We start from the raw sequence: 19863 nt of genomic DNA, 5'->3' as shown, positions 1-19863 counted from the left end.
GTGGATCCTTTCTTTCCCCAGTAAAGCAGACAGCTGAAGAGAGCTTTTGTTGGGCTGTTTTTGTGCGGACCCTGATGTATTGGGTGTAATGTGAAACAGCCACCCTGGTCTTTAGACAGGAGCCAGGCACCAAACTGTTCAGCGCTTTTGAAGCTGACCTGCTTCTAGGCATGCCCAGAAACAAGAGTTTCATGCAGCTGAGAAGCTTTGCTGATTGAGACTGACAGGAGGTATTTCCCGAGTGAGGTGGCAGATAGGGAGAGCACCACTTCCAAAATTCCCCTCTGAGAGCTGGGGACCTGGCATCCTTTCATAAATACAGCCTCCAGCCACTGCAAGGTGGACATTGCTTCCCCAAGGGGCTTGAAATATATCGCCTTTAATGTGACGTAACAAAATAGTAAACCTACTTTATAATAGTGTATCTTATATATACCGTCACATAAAATTAATTTAAAGGAAATGAAAATTCTGCCGGGTTTGTTTCATATTTTATTAGTATTACAAGCTTTATCCTGCTTCCACGCTGAGGCACTTCATTACAGGTCTCTGTTCCTCCCTTCTGAAATTCTCCAAGTAACAGGAAGCTGTTTGCTTTTGAAATCTGGGCAGGCTATGACTGTTTGCTAGAGTTGGCAGAATACAGTGTGACCGCAAACCCGCGAGGATTAATAAGCTGAAAAAGCACAGGCTTCTTGTCTGTCATTTGTGCTTCTTAACGATAAGAGTGCTATTGGGGAAAAAAAGCAGCAAATGACAGCAGTCATAACTTGAAATGCATTGCCCTCAGACCTTGGTTTCATTACTGTAAAAAAATATAGTTCAGGCAACGAATCAATATACTGGGTAGGGTTTTACTGTTCTTTTCAATAGATGACACTTGAACTCTACTAATTTTTTATAATCTTTACAATGTGTGCATTACAGTAAATATTTGATTAGCTTATGACAAATTTTGCTTTTCATCCTGGGACAGCAGGATTGTTTAGTTAGTTACCTCCCAGATACATTTCTCGTTCCAGTGTTTTTCTCTTCCCTGTTGAAAATATGTCAAACTGATTTAAAATGTTTTATGCACATCATTATGAAAACCATATGTCTTATATTAAGAGTGACTGTGCAAAAGCTTTCAGCTGAATCAGGTTTAGCATGCATTTGCATATATGCTGTGAACGCGTGCCTGCACAGTTCATTGCTGTGCACCAGCCAGCCTCTTTCCTCTTTGCACATGGGAACCAGATTTAGGAGATGTGTTGAAGGGGCCTCTGAAAGCCCTTTGTTAAACTTCTGCCACCAACGTGACGGGGGGGCTGGGATGTTTTCCCAGTCTGTGATAGAGTTCGCTCCCTTTCTGTGTCCTACTAAGTCATCCCTGCCAAAGATGACATTTTCCAGCTCCTAAAAATACTTCTGACTAGCCTATGCATTTCCTTTCAAACAGGCCAAATAGCACTGCCAGGTACATAAAGAATCCTGAGGTGACACTACATGCTTATAAAAGATTTTTGTCCATAGGTGGATTTACACATACACTTTATAAAACTGTCAAATGCAAGTTGAGTATCATGTTATACAACTATCTGTATTTTTTGAACCTCCAGTCTCAACGTTTCTATTGAGGTTGTTGTAGCAAAGCAGAATCCTTCCATCTCTGATCCAAAGAGCCTTTTTGTTTGAACAGGAAGATAAGTTCCCCAGACTGTTCCCTTCTGCTCCGTGAACATATGTTCCCCCTGACAAAGGTCATTTCAGGCTGAGAAGAGAAAATTTATGAGAGCCATTTTTAAGGTATTGTTAGAACAGCTCAAACTGCATATAGAAGCACAAAAAATAATTAGGTCAGGGTGACTTCTGTATGAAGAATCTTGCTAAGATACATAAAGCAGAAAAAAAACCCCTAGACTCTTTGTCTGTTCCAGCATCCGCTTGTGGGTGCTCTACAAATCCATGAATTAAAAACAGTTAAGAAAAACACAAACCCAGATCATAGTGATACGCAGAATATACATGATGGCTCTCAGCCAATAGCAGTAATTAGTTTGTAGTTACTGTGTTTTTAGAGAAGAGCTTGATTGATTGTCGTTTCACAGCATACACAAGTCACATTCTGTATTCATTTTGAGACCTGCAGTGCTTATAATTTGCATTAATGTAGTTCAGATTACTACTGAAACTATAATATTTAGATGAGATCAGAAAACTGCTTAATGAGATAAATTTTAATTATTTGATAACAACCCTTCTTCCAAAGTAAGAAGAGTAAGCAAGCAAGATGAGCAAAAATCAAGATAAATAATTAGTTTAGATCACACAACCAGCAGTCTGAATTGAGGGAATCATTTGTAAAATCAAGTTTAGATCCAAACGCAGGGAAGCAGGATCTACATTGCAGTTCTTCCCCAAAGTCTTCTGTCTGGTATTGAGCTGGAAGTCTCCTCACCCAGCAGGTTTAAACAATTTGTGGAGAGTCACACTGAACGTTTTGCTGCACATGCCCTCTGACTGCATCTTTGCCAGTTGCCCAAGTTACCAGCTGTTACTGCACCGGGCAGTCAGCTGAAAGGTGATGATATGGGGCAACACAGCAGAAGAAGTCTTTGAGAAAGGGAAGAAAATAATCCAAATCCTTCTGAAAGCCGGTTTTGCCATAAAAGAAAGTAAGGTCAAGGGACCTGCACAGGAGATCCAGTTTTTAGGAATAAAATGGCAAGATGGATGTTGTCAGATCCCAATGGATGTGATTAACAAAATAGCAGCTATGTCTCCACTGGCTAATAAAAAGGAAACACAGGCCTTCTTAGGTGTCGTGTGGTTTTGGAGAATGCATATTCCAAATTACAGTCTGATTGTAAGCCCTCTCTATCAAGTGACCTGGAAGAAGAATGATTTTAAATGGGGCTGTGAGCAACAACAAGCCTTTGAACAAATTAAACGGGAGATTGTTCATGCAGTAGCCCTTGGACCAGTCCGGACAGGACAAGATGTCAAAAATGTGCTGCAATTAAGCAAGCCAAGCGGTTAAAGCCCCTGTGGTATGGAGGGTGATGGCTGAAATATAAATATGGGGAAGCCTGGCAGATTGACTATATTACACTCCTACAAACTCGCCAAGGCAAGCGCTATGTGCTTACAATGGTGGAAGCAACCACCGGATGGCTGGAAACATATTCTGTACCCCATGCCACTGCCATGTGAGCAATTGCTCACCACCCGCCGACCGACACCCAGTTAGTCCCCGAGCGGCAATTCCCCGCCTCCACTTCCCAGTTCCTATACTGGATGTGACGTCACACGGTATGGAATACACCGTTGGCCAGTTTGGGTCAGCTGCCCTGGCTGTGTCCTGTGCCAACTTCTTGTGCCCCTCCAGCTTTCTCGCTGGCTGGGCATGAGAAGCTGAAAAATCCTTGACTTTAGACTAAACACTCCTTAGCAACAACTGAAAACATCAGTGTTATCAACATTCTTCTCATACTGAACTCAAAACATAGCACTGTACCAGCTACTAGGAAGACAATCAACTCTATCCCAGCTGAAACCAGGACAGTATCCACCCCTTATTCTATACCATTGACATCACGCTCAGTTCCCATACCTTTAGTTATATTAGTTACATCCTGATCAATCCCTTTGAGACATATGAACAATGATATATATATATATATATATATACACACACACAGAGATATCATTCCTTTAGTTTATGGGTTATGTTCATAAAATGTTTGTTGAGTTCATTTAGTTTCCGACTCTGGGCTCTATCTGTCGTACCAGTCTTTCTGGGCAGGAGGGATGGTGCAAAGTCCTCTCAGTCAGTAGAGCAGAATTGGGCTTCAGTGCGGTGTGACGAGCAGGTGACATTTGACGCAGCAGGAGGATGGTGTGCACCGTTGGATTGTTGCATGCTGGAGTCAGTTCTGGTTCTATCACTACTGATCTGTCTGATGAGCAAGCACTGGCAAGCAGTTGGGTGGGTGTCCACCCAAGAGTGGGGAGTGGTGGCTTCATTGGCCAGTGCAGTGGATAGGGGAGGTGATGACTGCTGGTACCCTCAGGATTGATGATGCCAGGCATTGCTGTGCCCAGCTTCTCGCCATCGTTCTGGGAGCACAACTCACAAAACTGAGCTTGATGACTAAACTGCACATAAAATCAGAGGGGATGGTTATGTACTAAAATCCAAGATTCACAGCAGAGAGCATGCCAGGCAGGAACGCACCTCCACCAGTCCACAGGAGATGCCAGAGAGGAGTGCTGTCTCCCAGACTTAGCCACCTACTTGTAGTCCTGAGTGTGTGCCTCGGATTCACTCTGAACCCCCATACTGGAGCTAGACCATCTCTGTGAGTGCAGACAACCAGCATGTTTCATTCCTTTGACATACAGCCAGTGCTAGTGCTAATACCCTGTTTTGTGTCACAGCTGAGCAGTTTGAGCTCGGGGAAAAGATCTGAGTTCAGTGTCCTCCTTAGACTAGAGGAGTTCAAATCCACACTTCTCATAAGAGTTCCTGAACCACTGCGACCTACTGGGCATCCTCAGCTTCCTCCACTGACTCTGGACCTCATGGCAGTGGAGAGTGTGAGACATGGGCAGAGGTAGAGCATGTGGGAGCAGCTTCTGTCACCCAAAGAACAGAGCAGTCCACACGGAGGAGAGTTCTGTGTTCTGCTCCTTGCTCCCGGGATTATATCTGCCTTTATCCAGTTACTGTTTGGTGTGAAATACAATAGTAAATCCAAGAGCCTCACCTACAGTAATAGTAAGTCAAATAAGTAATAAGTCAAAGGCCAGGGACTGGAACCAAAACCCTCTGTCAGCTATGGGCTTGACACTGTGAATTGAGTACGTTTCCCACTAGGAGACTTTGCCTTCAAAATGGGTCATTTTTAAGGGTGTTACCTGAAGAAAAGCCTGAAATGTTAATGCAAGACTTCAACATTTCTTTGCAGCTTCTTTTTCGTATGTTTGTCAGTGCATGTGAGCAGTGTGGTTTTCTTTCCTAGATTGCTTGTGGTGTACAAAAACAATCTTGCAGGAACAACCCCATATTAAATAGAAAAGAAGCAGCATTAGTGTTTCCTGGAAATATACTGCTTACGCTGTTAAAGATTGGAACTAGAGATTTAGCTGTAAGTTAAAGATTTCAAGATAAATGAAATCAAATCTCTTAAAAATACAGGTCCTTTCAATAGTGGGCATTGCAAATAAATTCTCTCTACTTTTCCAGCTGCTTCTAATGACTTTGCTGGAATTTTTTATGCAGTCAGGCCATATCTCTTCCCCTGGGGTCTCTAAATAAAGCTACCTACAGAGACAGTGTGCCACTTATCCCTCTAGTTGCTGCACCAGAGTGGTGAACATATATGCATATTTTGGTCTCTTTGCTGTATAACAGGATGCTTTTGAAGGCAAGGAAGCTCAGCAAATTTAAGGGCTTTACATTCTGAGGACAAGCTGTCTCTGTCAGCACTGTTTTATTTACAGCTCTCTTTCACTGGGTGACTATATGCAAAACCTAGCATCAAGACTGATATATATATATATATATAAAGAGGTCATGTTCATGGAGTCAGAAGATAGGTAAGCTCTGTGGTTTATATACTTTGGCAGCTATGAAACAGTGGTGCAGTTGCAAACAGGAAGGACTTGCACAAAAAGACTAAATTTTAATAAGCTCATGTGTATCCTGAGTTTCGGGAATCCAGTTCTGCTGCTCAGCTGTCAAATGTTCCTGTCACAGATATCACTTGAACTTTTTCCTCTTTACCATATTTTAATCTTACTATTTAGATAGCAAATGGACAATAAAATGCACAGAAGAAAGTTTGAGCTTTATTCTTATAGAAGGAGAAAGATTGAACTGCTGAAGTGCAAGCAAAATTTTAATATGAAGGCCAGAAGACCATACAACAAGGTATCCAACCATCTGTAATGGCTAGAAATAGCAGACTGGGATGCCATACTCCAGGTGTGCATGTGGGGTTATTGTGTGACTCTGTAAGAAATGTATATACTGTCTCTATATGCATACATACATACCTGACGTGGTATTTCTGTGCTTGCATACTGTCGCAGTAGGCCAACTATACGTAATCTGTTGTACCTGTAAAAACTGTGAATGCAATATGTGATATGCCGGCTGTACTGTGTCTTTATCCTTGCACTATGGCTGAGGCAGTGAAGAGAGCAGAGTTCGAGGTGGGGCTTTTCTATACCCAAATTGTGGGCGCAATGGCTGCACTGCATGAGTGGGATAAACATGCACCGGTGCCAGCTGGAGGTGTACCTGCCCTTGCACAGGCAGCTCTTTCTCCCTCTCCTCAATCCTGCCCCGAAGTTTGTACTTGCATCACATGATGCAGGATGGGAAAATTTGCCCTGAGTCATTAGTGGGAGGTTGCCTAGTCGATAGCAGTGCTGCGGCAGAACGGCGTTAGCCCCCTGAGCAGTGGTCCCCAACCACACATCTGACAGACAGTCACCACCTTCTCTGGCTTTGCCTCTGCTGGGCTGTGCCTGCCAGCGCTGCCTGCGCTCCTCATTGTGGACAGTACGGCACGCAGTCGTGGGGTTGCAGGCTCCCTTCTCCTCCCCTCCGTGTCAGCTGGAGCTAGGTGACTGTCACGGTGCTGTCAGGGCAGCACAAAGGCTAAAAGGCAGCACAAAGCACAATGCTGTCTGCAGCACACTCTTAGCTTGGCGCTCTTGCCCATCGAGCAGTAAAGAGCAGGGATGGTGCTAGATGCTGCACTATTTCACTCCAGCTTCTCAGATACCCGTTCCAGGCAAGGAGCAATCCTGGAAAATGTTACAGGACTTTGTTGGCCGTCCTTGTGTTTTTCTTCCCATTGCACAGAGCAGTACACAGCTCCACTCCCATGGCGTGGGTGTGCTGCTGCTTGGAGGCGGAGGGAGGCTGGAGCAATGGGCTTCCCAGCATCGCATGCCATACGTGCAGCACGAGCATTTCCATCACAGCATATTTGCGAGTTGGCTCGCCTGCCGGCAGGCTGTTAGTGCTGTGGCACTGAGTGGCTGCAGCATGGAAGGATATGTATGAATGAATTTCAAATGAGATACTGCTGAAGTCGGCAGCTCAACGTGCAGCATCTTTTACCAGAAAGGGTAGGTGAGACAGTCCTCTTAACAAGGAAGTCTCTGATCAGGGCAAAAGAAGTGTTATAGCCACTTAGGACAAAAGAATATGTGTTGTGGTTTAACTCCAGCCAGCAACTAAGCACATATGTTTTTGAGAAATGTCAACCTCTTTCATGGTTAACGCTGAATCGGCGGGCTGTTCTGGGGCTTACATGTGTGAGTTTTTGCAGTCACATTGTCACAGCAACAAACATAGTCAACAGGCGTCCTTAGGGAGTTGTCAGCCTGGGGAATGGCATTCGGAGAGATGAGAGGCTCCTGCCCGCATTGCTGCTAGGCAAGGAGTTTCATCTCTTTGTTAAGACATTTGTAAGATAGAAGTCACACTTACCCAGGAGAATATGTTGCAATCAATATTATATGGATAGATGCCATGTTGTTTTGCTTAGAGATGTCTACCAAATGGAAGAAAATATTTTTCAAAGTCTCCTAGTAACATCGCTGCTGAGCTCTGCTAAATGCAAAGCTGGCTTGAACATCACTAACACGCTTGGAACCATTACTAGCAGTGACCCCTTTAATTTATAAAATGTTCTCAAAGATCCTATAAATAGCGCATGCCTAATTTTAAACATAAGTAGTCTCCTGTGCTCAGTGGTAAGCTTGTGTGTAGCTGTTATCAGAATTGGGGCCAGAAAGGTTACTTCATGCTTCGCAGACATAGTTCTTGGTCTCAGATGCAGTTCAGTCTTTCAGGAAGCTCAGCCGTCGAGGTGGTTGCGTCTTCAGGTTCTGCTGACTCTTACCGGCAGTGCCTAGCTTGGCAGCCCTTCCCAGCGCTGCGCTCCAAGCCAGGCGGGTCAGGGAGAGACGATTATTAAGCTTTGCTTCCTTGAAATGCTTTCAATAGCAAGATCTGATTATGATGTGGTCTACTTAACGAGAGATGAGCCTCAGCTAGGGCTCCTGCTCTCTGTGCCTCAGCCAGGACTCGGCTTTGGGAAGCTGCTGGTGTCTTGCAAGGGCAGGAATGTTTCGGGGGCCCGAACACTGGAGGTATGACATCCGTGCAACGCGTTTACCTATTTGGGTCTTGTTTGGAAAAGTAGATTTGGGAGTAGTGTGGTACCAAGGCAGTATTTGGAGTCTACTTTAGTCTTACAGATGGGAATGTTTTGTTTATCAGGAAAACTCTCTTGCAGCTTTGGACATCATGTCCCACAGTCATTTTGCTTCCCCACGGAGAGGGTCACTGACATCTACATCTGTACACATGATATAAATATTCTGTGAAACAAAGTGACTTTGCTGCTCTCCCTCCCTCCCCTTGCAAACTTGCACGCAGTTCTGATCTGGTTACAGCTCTGGTGACTGGGGTCTGATTATCAGAGGTGTTGTACAGGGTATGGAGTTGGTTAGAGGTGATAAAGCTGGGTCCCTGGGATAACCCTTTTGAAGAGCTAAGCTTTGCATTTGAGCACTTTGAAATTGGGCTGAGGAATAGGCTGGGCTGGGCTGAACCAGAGGCACAGAGAAAGAGGTGCTGGTCTCAGACCTGGTGTGGTTGTGAAAGTACTGGGTTAAATCCGAACACGCCTGACCCTAAGACCGGTTGCTAAGAGTTGCCGGATGGTAAGGATGGTTGCTGGATGTCTCATCCTCTTTAAGGCTGTGAAGACAGGCTCTGACAAGGCCTTTTCCCAGTCCCAGGTATTCAGGGGTGCAAGATGTGCCCATCCCCATCAGCTCTGCGAAGGATTTAAGAGGGAATAAGCACTTGAAGGTTTATCTGCCCCGGCAGGGATGATGGTAGCTGCAGCTGCATCTCCCCCTCGTGGAAAAGATAGCAAAAATGGGATTTGTGGTAAGTCTGCAGCTGCTGGCCAGGGGTGTCTGTGTGTGGGACGGCACCCAGAAGTTCTCAGGTGAGAGAAGCTCCCCCTGATCGGCTGCTTAAAGGATGTTGGAAAGTTATTTCCACCCCTCAGATAAAGTCATCAACCATTATTGTGGCTCTGCAGCATAGGACCTGGATATGGCTTGGGACGTTTGCCATTTGAGTGACAGACTGAAAAAAATCCTAACTTTAGGGTGGTTTTCTTGCCATGATAAGACTTTCTTAGTACACCTACCTAGTACTGGCCCTAGCAAAATGAGAGCAGTTTTCCTTTTATATGCCAGAGCTTGGGAAATAAAAGCTGTTATCGATAGAAAGTCAGTAATCAGATAGATGGCTTAGCACCCAAGAAGCACTTGAGAGCCACACATAATTATTGGATTATTTTAAGGCTATTAGAACTGCCTTACTATGCTTCAGTGCCACATGAAAACCTGCATACATGTGTACATAGATATATGCATATACCCTGTTAGCCTGTACACATTTATACATATATACATATATGTGTATATCATCTCAGAAACCAAAACAGAAGCAGCTGTCCTCCCAGCAAGTAGTATTTTTGTATGATTTAAAGCAAGAGAAATCTCCAGTTACAGTTGTGGGCTCCTAATCACTGTGCTTCTGAAGGAGCCTCCTGAGCAGCCTCATTCATCTATTGATGGTTGTGAGAAAGCAAACAGGTTGTCAAAACGAATGTTCCTAGCCGAGTCCTAAAATGGCTTCTGTAGCCTAAGGGTTTTGTGTCCAAATGTTTTTTCTGCTCTTGTTGAAGTGCCAGTTCTGAAGAAATGTTGAAAATCTGGAAAAAATCCAGCGCTTGTCCTCAGGGATGTTTGAAAATTTATGCAACTTCTGACATTCACACAGGACGGACAAAGGAAGGATGCTTGTGATTCATTGTTATTTTGAAAACAGTCTTTGAGTTATAATTTCCATCATGTTTTCACTCTTCCCTTTTCCTTTCCAGGGAGTGAAGCTGATTTTAGCTCTTCAAGCAGCACAGGCAGTATTTCAGCGCCTGAAGTCCATATGTCTGCTGCTGGAAGCAAAAGATCTTCTTTTTCTCGCAAGTAAGAAAAGCAATTTTTCCTGAATATTGCAAGTGTTGCTAGTGCAAAGATAGACTGCTGTGTAAGGTCTTGCAGTTAATACATACAATACCAGTATTGTGAGTTTTAAAACATTTTGGGTAACACTGTTCTCTCAGGCAGCACTTACACTGATGAGAACTGTGATATGAGAAAGAAAAAAAAATGCTGTATTTGGAGCACAAAAATTGTCACTACGCCAGATCAGCTGACTGTTATTTTTTTGTTGTTTATTCATGACAAGTATGGGAGATGCAATCAGGTAAGACAGAAAAGGCATTGGCTGGAGTGGAGGAGGAAACAACTGAGTGTGTGTTAGTTAACAGCAGTACTTCTAGACAGTTAACCGTACCCTTTTGGTCTTATCACTTCGTTTTCTCTCTGTATTAAATTATCAGCTCGGCATATACCTTTCCAGATCCTGACCTTATTTTTTGTAGGAAGAAGTACACAGTATTGCCTTTGACGCTTTTATCTTAAACACCCTTGCCTAGCCTTTATATAACTAAAACTATATGCAAATAAAAAAAAAAATCATCATAGTCATCTATCTAAATGAACCTTTCATGAAAGATTTCTGTACGACTTCTCCCTATCATGTGTGAAGTGAAGATCAAGACAGCTTGCAAATTCAGGGGCGTTGGGATGGAGCAGCGCGCGTTGTGCTCTGCCCACACAATCCCTGCTGGTTACATTTTTTGGAGTAGGAGGAAGGAATTCAAGTTGACAGGACTGGTTGTGGAAGAGCTGGCAGGCAGACTGGGACCAGCAGCGGGATACCTGTATGCTGAAGTCACACAGACATCTCCAAGGTCGCAGTGTGTCCCAGAGTACGGAGATCAGCAGAATGATGCTTAATGAGTGGTTTCCTATCTGTGTTGTGAGACTGTTAGAAAAATAAACATTACTTAAGCACTCTCTAGATTAAATCTAGCAAGTAAAGGTACTGGCTGTGGGGAAAGAATAGTACTAAGTATAATATGAATCCCTAAAATCACCTTACTTTCAGTAAGATTATGTATCGTTTAATATAATATTGTGCATTTAAAACATAACTTTAAATTAGAGCATACTGACCTACTTTATTGGACAGAAGTCCTCTGTAATAAGGCTCCTTCAAATGCATTGCTATGTTATGCACAGCCTGTGCAAGTTCTGCCTTACACTAGAGTTGATACTGTACTGTACAAAGCGGAAGGAGATGTCTCCTTTGCAATATGTTCTTTTTTAACTGTTTGACTTAACTCACTATGAAACATTTCAATGTTGTCACAAACCACAGTCCTGTACTTCATTGTAAAATGATTATAAAATCACCGAAACCGCAGCAGTGTGATGAAGGTTTGCAGCAGCCACTCAACCATCTGTTCCTTATAAACTGTTCCATTTTCAGAGAAGGGAGGAAACCAAGTCAGACAATTTTAAGAAGAGACTTTGCTTCATAATTCTGTGGTATTTAAATTTTTATGTTCAAGCTTTCTCTTCTGCTGGCTGGATTTGCCTTTTTCCGTATTTTTTTCAAACTTGCCCTTTCATTACAGTTTAGAAGAACAACTTCCATGCGAGGATGAAGGTAGCAGCATAGTAGTAGTGCAGGAAGGCAAAAGAACTGAGCGAGCAAGGAACGCACCTTGAGAAGCTGTCCTCGGAGAGCCCCAGCCCTTTGGCCGCTGTCGGGCAGTGCAGATATGAATTGCTTTCAAGCACACACAGTTGACAGTTTGTTTAATAAGAAGTGGGAAGAGAAAAGTAGATATGTATGAGGGAAACTGGAAAGAAGAAAGAAAAGGCTGTGCTTTCCTTTGTCTATTTTAATGGTATTTCAGCCTGCTCTCAGTGGGGTTCAAACTATATCTAAGCGAATGAATAGCTGACAATGACAGCTGCAGCACCCAGTATGCCAAAGGCAGAAAAGAACAGTGGCTCAAACAAAATCTGTTTTCACTGCACGCTGTGATCCCTCAGGCTGCTTGCTGAGGAGCATGAAAGCAGTATTACAGCAAACCTCCAGGGCTGGGCATCTCTCCGCAGGCCCGGCCGGGGAAAGCCGAAACGTGGTTCTTTTGGCACCAGTCCAGGCTGCAGTCCTCTCATTACTTAAAGGAGTCAGAGGTTCAGGGAATGTGGATGATCTGATGGAGTCACTGGGAACCGTGCTGTCCACAGAGAAGTGTCAAAATGGTCGAGGTTTCCCTAGATCACGCAATTCAGACTGAGAGCCCCAGGCAGTGAAAGAATGTGCAGTGGCTGATGACTTCAGGACTTTCTTACTTCCTGGCCACTCACAGTTATCTGTCTGGTTTAGGGTTTAGACAACTTTGTGTGTAAAATAAGATGCATAATGGGTTGCGTGATGAGGATAATCCAATATGCTTTAACCGTTTTTGTTCCCCTCCAGTCGTGGCCCTTATGGTCGGAATAATGGATCCTTATCCTACAAGTCCGGAGCCAGCCCACCTGCTTCCCGTGAAAAGGACCCGTTGTCAACACTGTGCAAAAACCAGCTGAGTCCTGCTAACATCCATCAGAGTTACAGGGCTTCTTCAGCCAGCAGCAGCAACTCAGGCTCATACAAAGGAAGCGACAGCAGCCCAGTGATGAGGCAAGTCTTTATTTCGGCATCCTGGTGTTCAGCGCACTGACTTACCTTCTCTGCACTGTAACGTAGGATCAGCTGTCTGGGTTGCCGAGCGGGTCACCTGGCTCCTCAGCATTGGTGTGACTCCTCATGTTGGTGGCTTGACAGTCAACAGAGTGCTCCATCCCGTGTAAAAGCTTTATTGTTTCAGCACTGTAAAATTCAAGGTTACTTTTAGTGAAAGCCCTTTGTAGTTGGTTTTCACTCCAAGGCAGGCTCCTTCATGTGGTTTCATGCCATCAATTCTCATGTGGATTTACTGGTTCTTTTGTATAAGGGTCTTTTTGCTTTGGAGAGAGTTGGGTGGGGTAGTATATAAAACATTATACACTTGAGCAAAAATTCACCCTACCCAGCCTTAGGCACCTCCCTGTGCAGTTTCCTGTACAGAAAAGAAAAGAGATACCTGCCAGAGCATGTGACACATATTGCAGAGAAGAAATTGCCACCACGCTGCTGCTGTTTCCCTCTCTCTCTCTCTCTCAGGCAATTCCGCAGCCAAGCGTGTCACATACACACCTAAAGCTAGATAGGATGAGTCTAGGTTTCAGGCTGCTCAGCTTCATAACTCACATATGGAGCTGAACTCGGTCCGTACACGACCTCACCTGGCCGTGTCTACAGCTGTGTGCCCTCGCCAGTGGCCTGGCTGCCTGCTCTGGGGCACGCCACCTATTTCGAGTGAGGGGATGGCTAGGTATTTGAAAGTTAAATGTCTCATTTGATGTAATGGCACCTAAACTAAGTACAGTAAATAGTAAATTTTGCACTATAGCCACAAATCAGCCGTTTCCTCAAGTACTTTGATTTGCCAGAGGGAGTCACTTGTGCAGACACTGAGGACCCCCATGTGAGTCAAGTGTAGACTCAGCTTTGTATCAATCAATGGGATGTTTTTCTTTTTGCTAGGACTGAAGAACTGTAGGAGTGATGTTATGTGATTTTTTTTTTTTTTTTCTTTTCAGGCGATCAGGGAGATACAATTCTTGTGGTGATAATCACAGCATTAAGCCACAAAATCCAGAGCAGTATTTGACTCCTCTGCAGCAGAAAGAAGTTACAGTACGGCATTTGAAAACAAAGCTGAAGGAATCTGAGACCAAACTTAAGGAAAGGTATATTTCACTACAGAAATCAGTTAGAAAGATTTATTCAGGAGCATTTAGTGGTGGGAATCCTGAATATTTTTAGTCATTTCTTGACCACATAAATTGTTCATTAAGAAATTTGAAATATGATCAGTCTGATTAGGTTGTTTTCAGGTATTTCAGGTTTCATAGCATAGTCCGTGAATACATACCATGCAGTTTAGTTATGAATATGGCTGTCTCTTTTCCCTTTTTTGAACTTTCCCAGTAGAATATTTTTAAAGGATAATTTTTTACCAGTCTGATTTAGCACTGAGACCTTGTATACATAAAACAGTTTCTATCTGCCAGCATGTATTACCTTAGTCTCCTGTTCTACCTCACCCAGTGAAATATGACTGCAAATGTCCCCCTTCTCCCCTAATGAAAGAAAAGCTCTTACACAAACCAGTGTGCCCACTTGTGTTTTTGTCGCTTAGATATTGAATTTTTCACAATAGCCCTTTGTATGGATGCTGAGCAAAGAAGCGTCAATGTGTGTTACACAGCAACAGATGTCATCTCTTTTACTGAGACCACGCTCTGAGAGCTGGCTCTCCAGCACGCTCAACCCAAGCGGGCACAAAGGGGTGTCTGAACGGAGCCCCAACGCAGAGTCCCAGGGACCCCGTGCTCCAGCTTGGAATAGCCCGACCTCTGCATCTGCGAGGGCTGGATCTCACGTAGGGGCTCCCTCTCCCCACTTGCTTGCAAGTCAAGGCAGCAGCCTCTGCCTCCACGCTGGGCAAAGCAAGCCGGGTGCCTGCAGCCCCGAGCCGACCTGCTCTCTGAGGCCAGTGTTGGCTCTGGCTGTTCCCGACGAGCTGCTGGCAGGCACGGGGGATGCGTCCAGGCAGCTGTTTCTCTTTTCCTCCAGGGCGAGGCGGTAGGTGAGACGTTAAGCGCTGTACTGGTTGGACCTAGCCTAGAGGTCACCACTTGCGCCTTAAATGGCCGGGATCATGGCATAGCCCACAAGGCTGCTGGCTGTGCGGCGAGGTCGGTGACTCCAGTTAGCCATCAGCCCGCGTGTCTTGGCAGCTGGCTCACACCCTGCCAGCTCTCTCAGAGGCGGCAGCAAATGGTGCATGGAGCAATTTGCTTCCGTCTCAGGACATCTGGCAGCAGAGCCATCCTGTGTGGTAGAGCCTCACATTGACTCTTTAACTGACCAGTCAGCAGAAGTGTTACAACATTTTTATTTTGCTACAGGGAGACAGAAATAGAAGAGCTCAAAGCTCAGCTGGGACGGATGAGGGAAGACTGGATTGAAGAAGAGTGTAACCGTGTGGAGGCAGAGCTGGCCTTAAAGGAAGCAAGAAGCGAAATTAAACAACTCAAGCAGGTTATTGAAACCATGAAAAACAGCTTGGCTGAGAAGGACAAAAAAATTCAGAAATACTTCGTAGACATAAACATTCAAAACAAAAAACTGGAATCTTTGCTGCAGAGCATGGAGCTGGCTCAGAACAGCTCTGTGAGGGATGAGCAGAGCCTGGAGTACACAAGTGACTCAGAGGGGAAGCCGTTAGCGTTGTGTGCCACAACGCCAGACAGCCTCATCACAGAGGACCGAGTTTTGGAGGAGGTGGCAGATAGTGGGCTGCTTCTTAATGAGGACACAGCTAATGGGACTGATTCATCGGAAGAGAGTTTGACCACCACAACCTCTGAGTTGAGTGATCTAGCTCCCTCCAGTTCTGCTGTGAATAAAGAGATGCTTGAAAATAGTCTGGATGAAAAACTAACTTCTTCCCAAGAGGAGGAGGAAAGCAGCAACATGATGGTGGAACAGGCTGTCCAGACTGACGTGGTGCCATATAGCCTAGATGTGGAGCAGCTCATTCAAAACATCTTCAGAGCTCAAGATGCCTGTCCTCTAAGCCCACCTTCTTCACTGAAGGAATTGGGTGAATTTTCTCTTGGAAGCTTCAGTGATTCTGGTATCATAGTGGACTTAACTCCAAGTGATCCAAACTCTGCCATCCTTTTGTCTCCTATGGAGTCTCCATGCAGGAAGGTGGAGCACAGAGTTAATGAAAACCGTTTCATGAAAGAACTTGATTTTACAGAACCTCATGATGATGAAGCCTTTGGGTACGTCAATACTTTCTCTCAGACAGGAATAAAGAGGAGATACTGGAGCAGCAGCCTCCTCAGAGATGTTCTGGCTGTAGCAGCCCCTGTTGTACCAACTATCATGTGGGTTTTCAGTACTCAGAGAGGAGGAACAGATCCCGTTTACAACATTGGGGCATTGCTTCGTGGTTGCTGCCTGGTGGCCCTGCACTCTTTACGCCGTACACCCTTCAATATCAAAACCTAAAGTCCACTCTGTCCCTGGGCACCAACTGGCTGAAGCAGAGAGAAAGAAAGATGAGATAGATCATTAAGAGTTATTGTATATTCTGGCAGAGTCCATCATTTTGCTTTTGGCTATTTGATTTGCACTATAAATAGGTTCGAAAACATGTTCCTTGTTTCAAAATAAAAAAGCTGAACCCTGTAGTTCCACAAGATGTTTTTAACTGGTGTTTTTAACAGTACCGCTGCCTGCAGAAATAGTCCTCCTGCTCCCAGGCACTGTCCCCTTCCCCTGTGCTGGAGTCTTTCTGGTGCCAGTGCATCTGCACAGTGAAAATGACCAGGGAAATCAAGAATTACAGTTAGTGCTCTTTCGTGTTCTGGGTTAGCATTAAGCTCAGTCACTTTCCCTGGCTGGTTCACTGGTCAAGTGCTTTGCAGAGTGGCTCAAGGGTAGCACGAGATGCACATGGGAACAAATGGCCAGAGAAAGGTGGAGTATTTTTTTAGGCAGCAGTAACCTAAAACATTTGTGAAACTATAGTGTTAAGTAAGTAACATGGAGACTCGTTCCCACTAAGGGTATCACACACGTGCTCCAGAAAGCATGCTAGCGCTTTCCATTTGTTGTCCAAAGTGTCAATTCAATTTAGACGTAAAACTCATATACCCCAGGCAGCTTCCAGCACATCGTTCGTGCCTGTCTCGTGTAGTGCTCTTCTCAATCGTACAATTGCTCGAGCATTTCACTGGTCTTGTGCGTATACGGGGACTGTAACCAAAAATGTACCTTGTTGGGAGTCTTGAAACTTGTTACAATGATAAGTATAGACGTGGCTACACTTTGAATCTTAATGTTGTTTTAAAGTCTTACTGTATTGGAACCTGATAGTCTTTCGAGCCCTTTGAAATACTATGTATAAAATTTATTGTGTTTTAACTTATTGTTTATTTAATTGCTTTATTGTAAATTACCTTTATAATCACAAGTTCAGTAAAGCATGTTAGAAACGGCACACATGTGCACGTGTTTTATTGTAGCAATGCTATAAAAAATACCCCATCTCAGCTGAGCGGTCAGGCACAGGCCAAGCGGGAGGAGGCACTGTGTTAGGGCATAAGGAACCAGCAGGACCCAGAGAACAGAGTTAGACTGAGAAAACCCAAGTACAGCTCCAAGCACAAGCACTCAGCGAGAGAAGAAGGCTCCAGTCGGTCTGCGGACGCGCACCCACCCGCTCTGCCGCTCCCACGCTGCCTTAACAGATGGAAGTGACCTAATCTTTAACCCAATGCAGTCTTCTGGAAACTTGTAACTTCTCACTTCTGCGCTCCGAGAAGAATATCAGTCTTCCTGCCATTTAACAGAGGTGCGGAAGGCCTTGTTTAACCTGGCCAAGGGTCACGCAATCTCGGTGTGCACACTGAGATACAACTGTGACCAAGAATTCTCCATGTCCAAAACCTGAGATCTGAGCATAGATCAGAGGAGGGCAACATTACCCAACAGATGAAACAGTGGGGTTTGTCCAGCTCCACCCCAAGCTCTCACCACCACCTCTGGCCATTTAAACCTCACTGGCCTCCCATTTTCTCCTTCAGCAAAGCAAGTGTAGTGTTTTCCTGTGCAACCCAGAGCAGAAGAGATCTCGTGAAGCCTGACAGTGCCATGCATTGCTCTGCAGCTGTTGGGAAGAAGGGAGTTATTAGTAAGCCACAAGGGAGGAGGAATAATTGGCCAGCACGTGGGGAGCATTTGCAACACTCAAGAGGGTGATACACACTGATGCTTCCAGAAGCAACTTGGAGACTTTTCATGTCCCAGGGACGCCCGGGTTTTGAATTATTTGCATTTGCAACAAAGATTCAAGAAGGTTCATTAAGTGTTGTATTAAGGAAGAGAAATCTAATAGATAATGTGCTGTAACATAGTCCCCAAGAGTTCACAAAGATGGCCACGAGAGCATCTTGCTTTCTTTACCGGTAACTTCCTCTTCCATGCTCTCCTGCCTTCTTGGGTTCCTGCAGGCCAGCTGGCTTGCCTTATGACACTACCACAACACATATTGCTCAAAGGTCGCTTTTAAAAGCCTTTTAATTAATGGATGTTAGGGCCAAAATTAATAGTTGGGAGGGACTAATGTGGATTTTACACAACCATGGAATTTCATCATTCCTAGATATCTCTTGGGACTGGAACACATTATAGAAAATGCCTTACTCCTACTTTAAAGTATGTCTGTTCAAAGACCAAGAGAGCAATATTTATACCCGATGTTACCAACTTTATTAAAATTTGGGATTTCTCTTTTACAGCCCCTATTGTTTAAGTGATCTTCACTTTGAGTGGTGGTGAAATGGAGCATAATTTAGAGGAAAAAGTGATCTTCAGTTCTAGGAGAGACAGTCACCTGTGACTGCGTTGATGTCTTTTGCAGCAAGAGGCAACAAAGCAGCGCAAACCTACACTTCATTTAAAATTTCAATAGGCTGAACTCATTTCCATCTATGTTTTGGGCAGGCTCCATTTAGCAGCAGTGTTTTTAAATGTGCTGTTTTAAGACATAAGTTGCTAACACCAGAATAATGTCAAAATTGCCTCCTGCCCTTAAAACTCTTTCAGTCCGCTCAACTCTCATAAGGCATTTAACTATGCTCAGTGAGAGGTGACAGTTCCCATCACATTCCTGATAAAGGTCCTTGCTCTGATCTCTACCCAAAATTCAGCTCGCTTCCAAGCCTCCACCTTCCCTCCTCTATGCTGCAAAGACGTAGACAGCTCAAGGTGCCCTTTGTAAGAAGAGGCCTGAAGTACCATGATGAATGCTCCAGTCCCAGACTTCAGGAGACCGGCCTTTGTTCCCTGATCCACAGAGGATGTGTCAGTTGTTGCCACAAATATGCCATCCTAATTTTTTTCCCTCTAATATTTCGCTTTAGTCTCAGTTATGTCTCACCTGGATCCTGCTGGTGCTGTACGGAGTAGCTAGGGGAGGACCATCAGCCTCCAAACAGTTCAATAAAAACTCCTGTCCTTTTTTCCCTGAGTTTAGAAAATGCTCGTACCCACTCCCGTACCACACTGGAACGTCTTGTCTCAAACCGTGCAGGTGGGGAGGACAAGCAGCTCCTAGGCTAAGGGAAAAATAGCAGATGTCTGCCTGAATTCTAGTTTATAGCATAGCAACCAAGTCATCTTCTTCCTGAGCTGAAGCAATGCCTGTTGATAATCCCATCATGCATTTTTCTTTCTAACCCAGGAACAAAGAAGCCTTTCTTTAATATTCAGCTTAAGAGATACCTGACAGGCCCCTAAGCTGCTGAAAATGTTGAGGCTCAGGCAGTGCCCACCTCCCCCCGAGATTCACCTGCACCCTTACTTATGTCCACCCTCTCACAATGCTGTTCTTAACTTCTAATTACTTATTCCTTCTCCTTCTTTTCCCCCCAAAATCAACTATCTCTCTTAAATCCCAGCCTCCAGAAACATACTAAAATGAAAGCACTGTTTTGTTTTATATGTCCTACATGAGAACAAGTGAGCATTTTGTTCCAAAACCCTTCAGACAGGACATTGCAAACATGAACAACTATAGCACAGTCAAGGAAAGGATGATTTTTCCATCATCCTGGCATGTCATTCCTCCCTAGTCAAGAATGACAGTGAAGGCAATCAAGTCTAGCTTTCAGTAAAGAAAAAAA

The 19863-nt window shown here is 44.5% G+C and overlaps 1 protein-coding gene across 2 annotated transcripts in view; it reads left to right on the top strand.

The window, feature by feature from the left end:
* SYBU (syntabulin) overlaps positions 1-17177 on the top strand; it is a 44675-nt gene extending 27498 nt beyond the window's left edge. For both annotated transcript variants that reach the window (XM_069779916.1, XM_069779915.1), the window contains exons 4-7: positions 9972-10074; positions 12491-12694; positions 13696-13845; positions 15070-17177. In XM_069779916.1, coding sequence (XP_069636017.1) covers positions 9972-10074; positions 12491-12694; positions 13696-13845; positions 15070-16183 — 1571 coding nt within the window. In that variant the 3' untranslated portion in view covers positions 16184-17177. The remainder of the gene's footprint in view (positions 1-9971; positions 10075-12490; positions 12695-13695; positions 13846-15069) is intronic.
* Positions 17178-19863: the final 2686 nt, after the last annotated feature.

This window comes from Haliaeetus albicilla, chromosome 3 (assembly GCF_947461875.1).
Source record: "Haliaeetus albicilla chromosome 3, bHalAlb1.1, whole genome shotgun sequence".
Taxonomy (NCBI): Eukaryota; Metazoa; Chordata; class Aves; order Accipitriformes; family Accipitridae; genus Haliaeetus; species Haliaeetus albicilla.
Note: the sequence above shows the minus strand (reverse complement) of the source record. Positions and strands in the feature narration are given on the sequence as shown.